This window comes from Arachis duranensis, chromosome 3 (genome assembly GCF_000817695.3).
Source record: "Arachis duranensis cultivar V14167 chromosome 3, aradu.V14167.gnm2.J7QH, whole genome shotgun sequence".
Classification (NCBI taxonomy): Eukaryota; Viridiplantae; Streptophyta; class Magnoliopsida; order Fabales; family Fabaceae; genus Arachis; species Arachis duranensis.
Window position 1 is genome coordinate 8,398,061 of NC_029774.3, and position 10,702 is coordinate 8,408,762.

The window sequence follows — 10,702 nt, forward strand, 5'->3', positions numbered from 1 at the left end:
CTATTGCGAGTACCATAAAATATATGGTCACTCCACTAGCGACTGTTACGACCTTAAGAACGTGATAGAAAAGCTGGCTAGAGAAGGTCGGCTTGATAGATATCTCCTGGAAAGGTCGGACGGTCACGGAAAGAGAAAGCGAGAAGTCATGGATAGAAGAGATCCACCGCCGCAGACTCCAGAGAGACATATCCATATGATCTCAGGAGGATTTGCGGGAGGGGGCTCACTAAATCCTCTCGCAAAAGACATCTCAAGAGAGTCTATCAAGTCGGGGAAGAGTCACCCGACCTCCCCACTATTTCGTTCACAAAAGAAGATGGGCAAGGGATAATCCCCGGGCACGACGATCCCGTGGTAATAACTATGATCCTAGCAAATGCCCATCTCCACAGAACTCTAGTGGACCAAGGAAGCTCGGCGGACATTCTCTTCAAACCTGCTTTCGACAAGCTAGGGTTAGATGAGAAAGAATTGAGAGCCTACCCCGACACCCTATATGGATTAGGGAACACGCCAATAAAACCACTAGGATTTTTACCCCTTCACACCACTTTCGGAAAAGGGGAAAAAATCAAAAACTCTGAGTATAGACTTCATAGTCATTGATGAAGGGTCAGCTTATAATGCCTTAATCGACAGGACTACCCTTAACCGGCTCGGAGCAGTGGTATCCACTCCCCACCTCTGCATGAAATTTCCGACCTCGGCGGGAATAGCAACGGTGAGAGGAGACCAAAAATTGGCGAGGAAATGCTACAATGAAAGCCTAAATCTGAGAGGAAAAGGTAAGGAAGTCCACACTATAGAGCTCGGTGGCGCAAGGGCCAGAGAAGAGCTGCGACCTCAACCGGGAGGAAAAACCGAGGAGATACAAGTCGGTGGAGAGGAAGGAAAAAACACTTATATAGGAGCCAACCTAGGGGAAACCCTAAAACAAGGGTTGGCTGAACTCCTAAGAGCTAATTCCGACCTCTTCGCTTGGAAGGCTTCCGACATGCCCGGGATTGATCCCAAGCTCATGTCCCACAAGCTCTCGGTTTACCCAGGGTCCCGACCTGTACAGCAGAGAAGATGCAAGCTCGGCATAGAGCGAGCCCTAATAGTGGAAGAGCAAGTACAGGCGCTCCTGGAAGCCGGCTTTATTAGAGAGGTCAGGTATCCAACATGGCTAGCCAATGTAGTGCTAGTCAAAAAACAGAATGGTAAATGGAGAATGTGCGTCGACTATACCGACCTAAATAAGGCATGTCATAAGGACCCTTATCCCCTACCAAGTATTGATACCCTAGTGGACTCCAGCTCGGGGTACCAATACTTGTCGTTCATGGACGCCTACTCGGGATATAATCAAATCCCGATGTATGAGCAGACCAGGAGAAAACATCATTCATCACACCCAAAGCCAACTATTGCTATGTGGTCATGCCATTCGAATTAAAGAATGCAGGCGCCACATATCAAAGGTTGATGAATAAAGTGTTTTCCCCCCACCTGGGGAGCCTAATGGAAGTATACGTCAATGACATGCTGGTAAAAACCAAAAAGGAGGTCGACCTCCTATCAGACCTCTCGCAAGTCTTCAATACCATAAGGCTGCATGGGATGAGATTATATCCTGCAAAGTGCGCCTTCGCGGTGGAGGCAGGAAAATTTCTAGGATTTATGCTAACACAAAGAGGGATTGAGGCCAATCCCGATAAATGTAGAGCCATCCTAGAAATGAAAAGTCCGACTTGTTTGAGAGAAGTCCAGCAGCTCAACGGCCGACTTGCAGCCCTCTCCAGATTTTTGGCAGGATCGGCACTAAAATCCCTTCCACTATTTTCCTTATTAAGAAAGGGATGCCCATTCGAATGGACTCCGGAATGCGAGGAGGCGTTCCAAGAGTTCAAAAAGTTTTTAAGCCAACCTCCTATCCTAACTCGACCAGTACCAGGACAAGACCTCGTTCTGTACTTATCCGTAGCAAACAAGGCTGTCTCGTCGGCCTTGATAAAGGAAGACGAGGTCGGACAACACCCAGTCTACTTCATCAGTAAGGTCCTGCAAGGCCCTGAACTAAGGTACCATAAACTAGAAAAGTTTGCCTACTCCTTAGTGATAGCCTCACGAAGGCTACGACCTTACTTTCAAGCGCACACAATCAGAGTTCGTACGAACCAACCCATGAAGCAAATCCTCCAAAAGACAGATGTTGTAGGGAGAATGGTTCAATGGGCAATAGAGCTTTCCGAATTCGATCTGAGATACGAAACTCGGACAGCAATTAAAGCCCAATGTCTCGCCGACTTCGTTGCAGAATATGCAGGGGATCAAGAGGACAAACCGACTACATGGGAACTCTATGTAGACGGATCCTCCAACAAAACAGGAAGCGGTGCAGGCATAATATTAGTAGATGAAAGAGGAACCCAAATAGAGGTTTCTTTAAAATTTGAATTTCCGGCTTCAAATAATCAGGCAGAATATGAAGCCTTGATAGCCGGACTAAAATTGGCAGAAGAAGTCGGTGCTACAAAAGTGATGATATACAGCGACTCACAGGTGGTGACCTCCCAAATAAGTGGAGAATATCAGGCAAAGGACCCTAACATGAAAAGGTACTTGGAAAAAACCTTGGAGCACCTTGGGCACTTTGCAGAAACCGAGGTCAAACACATAACTCGGGATCTAAACAGCAGAGCGGATGCCCTATCCAAATTAGCAAGTACCAAACCAGGAGGAAACAACAGAAGCCTGATACCGAGGTATTGGAGGAAGTACATAGCGGGATCTGCGGCAATCATCTCGGAGCAAGATCACTAGCCAGAAAAGTAATCCGAGCTGGATTCTACTGGCCGACCTTGCAAAAAGATGCCACAGAATTTGTGAAAAAGTGTCAATCGTGCCAGATGCATGCAAATTTCCACGTGGCTCCCCCAGAAGAGCTCATTAGTATCACTTCTCCATGGCCTTTTGCAAAATGGGGAATGGATTTGTTAGGACCTTTTCCCCAAGCGCCAGGACAAGTCAAATACTTGACCGTGGGAATAGACTACTTCACAAAGTGGATAGAAGCAGAACCATTAGCTACTATCACCACTCAAAGAAGTCGCAGGTTCCTTTACAAAAATATCATCACAAGATATGGGATACCTTATTCCATTACTACGGATAATGGAACCCAATCCACCGACGCTACCTTCCGAAGCTTAGTAGCCAGTATGCAAATTAAACATCAGTTCACCTCGGTAGAACACCCACAAGCCAATGGGCAAGCCGAGGCAGCCAACAAAGTCATACTGGCAGGACTAAAGAAGAGACTACAGGAAGCAAAGGGAGCTTGGGCTGAAGAGCTCCCTAAAGTGCTATGGGCTTATAGGACAACCCCCCAATCCGCCACAGGAGAAACACCTTTTCGACTAGTCTATGGTATAGAAGCCATGATTCCAATAGAAATCAATGAGCAAAGCCCAAGGGTAATTCTCCACGACGAAGTCGGAAATGTACGGGGACACAAAGAGGAGCTCGACTTGCTCCCCGAAGTCCGAGAAGATGCCCAGATAAGAGAAGCAGCATTGAAACAAAGGATGACTACCAGGTACAACAAAAAAGTCATTCAAAGAACATTTGCCTTGGATGACTTGGTCATAATCAGAAACGACATTGGAGTCAACAAATCAGGAGAAGGAAAGCTCGCCGCAAATTGGAAGAGACCATACAAGATCAAGGAAGTGTTAGGGAAAGGTTATTATAAAATAACCGACCTGAACAGCATTGAGTTACCAAGATCGTGGCATGCTTGTAATATGAAAAGGTACTACAGTTAAAGCGAACTCTACTCCCTGATGTACTCTTTTCCCAACTTCATGATTTTTTCCCAAAAGGGTTTTTTCCGGAGAAGGGTTTTTAACGAGGCATCATAGTAGAGGCTAAGGGAAAATAGGCTATCAAGACCCTTAGTAGCAAGAAGGTACCTCCCCAATGAATAAAGATCTTTTTCATTTACAATATCTCTTATAATATCCTTCTTTATTTTTCTATGTTTTTCTACGAAACGCGCTGACTTAAACTCGACAAAACGTGAAAATCCCATGAACCGACCTAGATGGTCGTCAGGATAAAACGACGAGGTACAAGTCGGCGTAAAGAGGTTGTATGAGTTGATCGTAAAAAACTCGGGAATAATCCGACTCCTAAGTCGAGATGAGACCCGAATAAATCGAACTCGGAAATGCTCCGAGTAGATAAAAAACGCATCACAAAAATAACCTAAGTCATAAAAACTCACTAAAGCAAAGTTGAGTATAAAGGATAGCAAAAAGAGATTGGAAAACCTGAGAAAAGTTTGAAGGCTGCTTAAAAGCCCTTAAACAAGAAGGCTCGCAAAAAAACAAGACAAGCTAACAAAAAGGTTTTCAGAAAAAGGTCAAGAGGATTTTGAAATATCGAAATTAGAAAAGCACACGCATAAGGTAACCTAAACCCTTATCCAAAAAAGGGCATTTATTTTGTTAATCTAAACCCTTATTCAAAAAGGGCACGTGCTGGAGTATTTTTGTTTGCGGCCTTAAAAGGCCAAAGGAAATTGTTCAAGCGTCACCAAATAAATGAGTTTAAAAAAGGGGGGACTCACAGGCCGAGCCCCCATATAGCCATAAAAAAGTTCATTTTTTCAGAAGAGTAGAAGGATCACCACCACCAGACTCAGGAGGAGCCCCACCGGGATCAGGAAGAGAGGCTGAAGAGGAGGTCGGAAGAACAACTGAAGAGCTCGGAGCGTCCTCAGGACGAGGAGGGGACTCAATAATCCTCTGCCCCCGAGTCTTCAGTTCTGACTCGGAAACAACCACGGGGACAGGAGGATCCACGATAGCACCATCAATAACGACTTTGTCAGGATGTAAAGGAGAAAGATCCAAGTCGGGAGCGATAACTCTGACTTGCTCCAGGAAAATTCTCCAAGACTCCTCGGCACCATCAGCAATAGAGTCCTCCAACTCGGCGTACGCATTCCGAGAATTCAGCAAATCCTTCCTCACAGACACAAGATCTTGAAATAAACTCTGGTAACTATCTTGTGCTGTCTTCCTCAAGTTCGCCTCCATAGTACATTGGGCCCGCAGCTTGCTCTCCTTCTCCTGGAGGCTATCTCTCTCCTCCCTCAATTTGGCTACCTCCTCCCTCAACTCCCTCTCATGACCCTGGTAAGCAAGAAGCCTCCCCTCCAACTCCTCAACCTTCGAGGTTGCCCCCAAAGAGCTGAGGGGAGTCTTCTCAAAAATGTCCAAAAGTTTACCACAAACACCCGCCGCCCTAAAACTCTCCTCGGCCAGAGTGGTGAGGTGATTCTGAACAGAAACATCATCCATACTTATATAAGGATAGATGTTCTTTCGGACGAATGCAAGAGCATCCGCCTTAACCCCACCATCAAAAGAAGAGCCAGACTCTAAAGTCTTACGCTTCTTCTTCTCTGGCTCAGAAAGAAGTCGGGCAGAAGGAAGTGGTCGGGACAAGCTGGAAGAAGAAATCACAAAAGGCTGAGAGGGAGTCCCCACGTTCTGAGGAGGAGGAGGAGGAGGAGGGGAGACGATTGCCCTGGCACCACCTGCCAGGTGATCGCTCTGGCACCACCGGACCTAGCCCGGGACTTTGCCTTCGCCTCCTGAACTCTTTGGTAAGACTCTTGAGCATTCTTCCTTGCCATATCTACAAGAGAAACAACTAACAAAAGTTACAAGTCGGTAACAATCAAGTCGACAGAAACAAGTCGGAAATAGGAAAATGCATTTACTACCTAGTTGCGACCGAACAAAGGTCGGCGTCCCCTGGAGGATTTTCCTAGTATCCAAGTATGGGGCCCTCCCCCACGCTTCTCGGAAAAACCCCACAATGACCGCCTCCACCTCGTCCAGGTCATCTAGACCATACTTTTCACAAGGGGAGGCCTCCAGCCAATAAAGGGGAAAGCGAGGGGAAAAATGCTCATCCAGAAAAAAGGGGTGGTGACCCTCTACAGCTTGCACTTTGAAAAAATATTTTTTGAAGTCATGGAAGGATTCGTCAAAAAGGGTGAAAATCCTCCGACCTTGTATGGCTCGGAAGGATACCCATTGCTGTTTATTGTTTAGCCCACTAAAGGGCTTAGTCATATGGAAAAGAAAGAAGAAAATCCTCAAAGAGGTCGGAAAGTCCAGAGCGTGACTAACAAACTGATAGATCTTCAAAAAACCCCAAGAATTGGGGTGAAGTTAAGTAGGGGCAACTCGACAGTGGTGCAAAACAGATATTTCAAAATCCGAGAAAGGAAGAAAAACACCCAAGCGGGTGATCATACATTCATACATAAAGAAAAAATGAGGGGCCGCCTCATTAACTCTCCCAAAACAAACCCGGTCTTCTGGACCTGGGGTTATCAACTCATATTTTGGCTCGTCCTCCTCCGAAGTACAAAGCCCGTGATGAGTACGAAGATGAGTGATAAACTCAGCATCGACCAGGGGTTCCTCCCCAAGGACCGTGACATCAACCCACTGAGAAAGAACATCTACAGAAGCCATTTTTCTTTATACAATGAAAGGTGACAGAAACCTACAAAAGGAAAAAAGAAAAGGAAAATCAAAAAACACGGTCCCTAAAGAGGAGAGATACGAAGCCAGAATCTACAGACCAACCTATCCACCCACAAAACAAACACATGCAAACAATGACGTGAAAGAAGTAAAACTAACCTTGATTCGAAAAATGAAGGTTGGAAAGAGCGGAAATCTTCGAGCACAAGAATACAGCACGAACAAGGAAAGAGGAAGTTTGAAAGATTGCAGAAACGGAAAAATGAAAGAGAGGGAAAGCATTTATAAACATGCTAAGGGGCATAATGGTAAAAGCGGAGCAGTCATTAATGAGATTGCACCGTTACCAAAGCCCTCAATGCTTCCCTAACGGACACGATGCTTGAATTGACGTAACTGTCAGAAACAAAAGGTCGCGAAAATCACGTCGGTTTATAAGACCCATGTTTCTCCAGATAAGTCGGCTACGAACCCGAGTTAAATACTTGAACCCAAGCTCTAAAGAGACTTTGGGCTCAAGTAGGGGCACTGTTCATACCCTGGCCCAATGTCAAAGGCCCAGGTCCAAATAAAAGGCCTAATCTAAAGGATTAAGCCTAGCTAAGTACCGACCTTCAAGTAAGAAGTCGGTATCAGCCACGACTTGCTCTAAAGAAGTCGGACTTGAGATTAACTGGCAGATAAACACTCATTCAAATGAGTAACCGCCCCTAAAATCTCTCTAACCGCCTCATAAAGCCGTATCTCAACCTCCCCAAGATAATAGGGACGGTTACCACCCTAAAGATACGGCACTACACCAACTGACACAAGTCGGACGGAGTTTCCGGAGCTGCATACTCTCACGGGAACCTCCTCCTCCGCACATTTGGGCCATCCAACGCCATCTATTCAGTCAATCTCCGGTTACCCACCGTAACAATACCTTTCATAATCTGTTGACCGCGGATGCAAATCTCACCCGAAGTATTATAAGAGAGAGAAGAGCCAGTCAAAAGATCAATGATCTTCAACTCCGCATTTCTAATAACAGTGCCGCATGACCTTAACTTGGTTGTCATTGGATTCTTTGCAAAACTTAATGACATTGATATTACGGGTCCTGATTCTGTCATTCCTAAAGCCTGTAAAGATATATTCATAATTTAGAAAAAGAATCGCATCTTATTTTATCATAATAAATTATGATATGATTATTTTATATAAAAATAATGGTTAAAAATTTTTTGATCGATAATTTAACACATTTAATTAAATTACTTAATATTATGGTGTCTATATTATAATGGTTGTTTAAATATTGTTAAAATTAAAATGATATTTTTTTTATATTTTAATAATGTATTTTTCTTAGCAATAGTTATAAAAAATAGTTGTTTATTGATAAAAAAAATTCAAAAACATTTTTTTAAAGAGAAGAAGACGTCAAAAATATCTTTTTTAAATATATTTTTAATAATTAAAATTTAACATATATAATCGATTAAATTATATTATTTTTGTTAAAATTATATTGGACAAATCAATTTAACCAAAAAAATAATAAATTAAATTTTGAATCAGTTTAAATTAATATTTTTTATAAAAAATAGGGTAAAAAACGTAAACAAGCCAAGGAGAGAACAATTTGACACAAATAAGCCAAAGCAAAATCTGATTCATCAATCAACCAAAGCACATTTCTATGTAGTTCGAACCAACATGGTTCGAACTCACTTTCCATGTAATTCGAACCAAATAGATTCGAATTACACATTGTAACCCATAGTCACATAATTCGAACCAATTTGGTTTGAACTCTTAGTTCATAATTCGAACCAGCTTGGTTCGAATTACACAGACCATATTTCGTACTAGGCTGGTTCGAATTAGTGAGGACCAGACCTGTATATATATGGTGTGAACGTGAGTTGCTATCATTAGAGGGGGTAAGATGGCTAGTGAGGAGAGTTTCGTAGTGTTGGTTCACCACAGAGGATCCATTAAGAGGAAAACTCATTCCGGTGTGAAGTTCACTGATAAGGATCCTCTCTGTATTATCGTCAGGCCTACGACGAGGTATGAGGACCTTGTTAGCTCTGTACTGCTGAAACTTGGTCTAGAAGGTGTGAAACGGGTTAAGAAGTTTTTTTATCGAATTCCAATCACGGTGCTCCAGGAAACCGTAAAGTACGATTGTTTCATGATCGAGAGTGATGAGGACTTGCAGGCCATATTTCATTGCAGTTTCCAGAGGTGAGGACTGGGCAAACTGGATTGAGTATTCGTTGTGGACACAGCATTGTGATAAGGGGCGTAGATTCGGACACATGACAACAAATATATCTGAGTGTGTGAACTCGATCCTCAAGGGTGTCAGAAACCTTCCTGTGTGCTCGCTAGTGAAGGCAGCATACGGAAGGTTGGCCGAATTATTTGTTCGCAAAAGGAGAGAGGCTGAGGCGCAGATGGGAACCGGACAACAATTTAGTCAGCACTTGGTGAAGTGTATAGAGGCCAACTTGAAAACGGCTAGGTGCTTCACGGTTACTGTTTACGACAGGGATAACTCCGACTTCACCGTCGCAGAGACAACTCTGACTGGTTCTTTCTCACTGGGTAGCTACAGAGTCTCGCTTGCATCTCACACATGTGACTGCGGATACTTCCAGGCACTTCATTTTCCGTGTCGCCACGAACTGGCAAGCTGTGCCTACTCACGGCTTACATGGGAGCCTTACGTCCACCAGGTGTATCGTCTTAGTTCGGTCTTCAGTGTGTATTGGATGGGTTTCACACCTCCCATTCCGGAGAGTTTATGGCCACCATATGACGGGCTGACTGTCATCCCTGACCCCAATAAGAGGCGTGCGAGAGAGGGTCGTCCGAGGTCCAATCGGATACGGACCAATATGGACGAGGCAGATCCGAACCGGCCAAAGAGATTTGGGCTTTGTCGGCAGCCCGGCCACACACGTCGGAGTTGTCCACAGCTCGGAGGAGCAGAGCACATACGGGGACATGATTAGGTGTATTGGTGGCTTTGGTACTTTTTTATTTCAATTTCGCGTTTAGATTCCACTATTATCGATTTTCTTACTTGTAGTTGGTGACTGATAGAATTTGTTAACGTTAATGCGATGTACTTTGAATAGGATTTTAGTTAATGAATATGTTCTGTCTCCGCAGTTTTAAACGAAATGTATGTCTAATGCACACCGGAATAAATAACTGTATGAGTTTTATTAAGACATGATGCGGAAACTATGTTCGTAACTTAAATTGCTGTGTGGAACGAATTCTGAGTAATTCGAATCATGTTAGTTTGAATTGCTTGGTGACTATTTCTTCAGGGACAGAGGAAGATGCAATGGCAGGTCTGGAGCTAGAACCGGCTACCGTGGCTAAAGTGGTGGTATTCCGGTTCGAACCCCCCGATCTGGACACCGCGTCAACCAACTTTGCCAACAATTCTGGTGTCCTCACCTCTGGAAACTGTTAGCGACAATGAAACATGACCTGCAAGTCCTCATCACTCCCAATCGTGAAACAATTGTACTTTACGGTTTCCTGGAGCACCGTGATTGGAATTCGATAAAAAAATTTCTTAACCCGTTTCACACCTTCTAGACCAAGTTTCAGCAGTACAGAGCTAACAAGGTCCTCATACCTCGTCGTAGGCATGACGATAATACAGAGAGGATCCTTATCAGTGAACTTCACATCGGAACGAGTTTTCCTCTAAATGGATCCTCTGTGGTGAACCAACACTACGAAACTCTCCTCACTAGCCATCTTACCCCCCTCTAATGATAGCAACTCACGTTCACACCATATATATACAGGTCTGGTCCTCACTAATTCGAACCAGCCTAGTACAAAATATGGTCTGTGTAATTCGAACCAAGCTGGTTCGAATTACTTGAGGAGTGTAATTTGAACCTAATTGGTTCGAATTATGAAGTTAGAGTTCAAACCAAATTGGTTCGAATTACGTGGAAAGTGAGTTCGAACCATGTTGGTTCGAACTACATAAAAATGTGCTTTGATTGATTGATAAATCAAATTTTATTTTGACTTATTTGTGTAAAATTATTCTCCCTTTAGCTTATTTACGTTTTTTACCCTAAAAAATAATTATAATATACTTATTATAAAAAATAACT

General features: G+C 43.7%; 1 protein-coding gene across 1 annotated transcript in view; it reads right to left on the reverse strand.

The window, feature by feature from the left end:
- The window catches only part of LOC107477352 (4-coumarate--CoA ligase 2-like), a 19,290-nt gene that overhangs the window by 3,044 nt on the left and 5,544 nt on the right, over positions 1-10,702 (reverse strand). Inside the window, exon 4 of the mRNA XM_052258842.1 lies at positions 7,483-7,681. Within this exon, the coding sequence (XP_052114802.1) occupies positions 7,483-7,681 (199 nt within the window). The remainder of the gene's footprint in view (positions 1-7,482; positions 7,682-10,702) is intronic.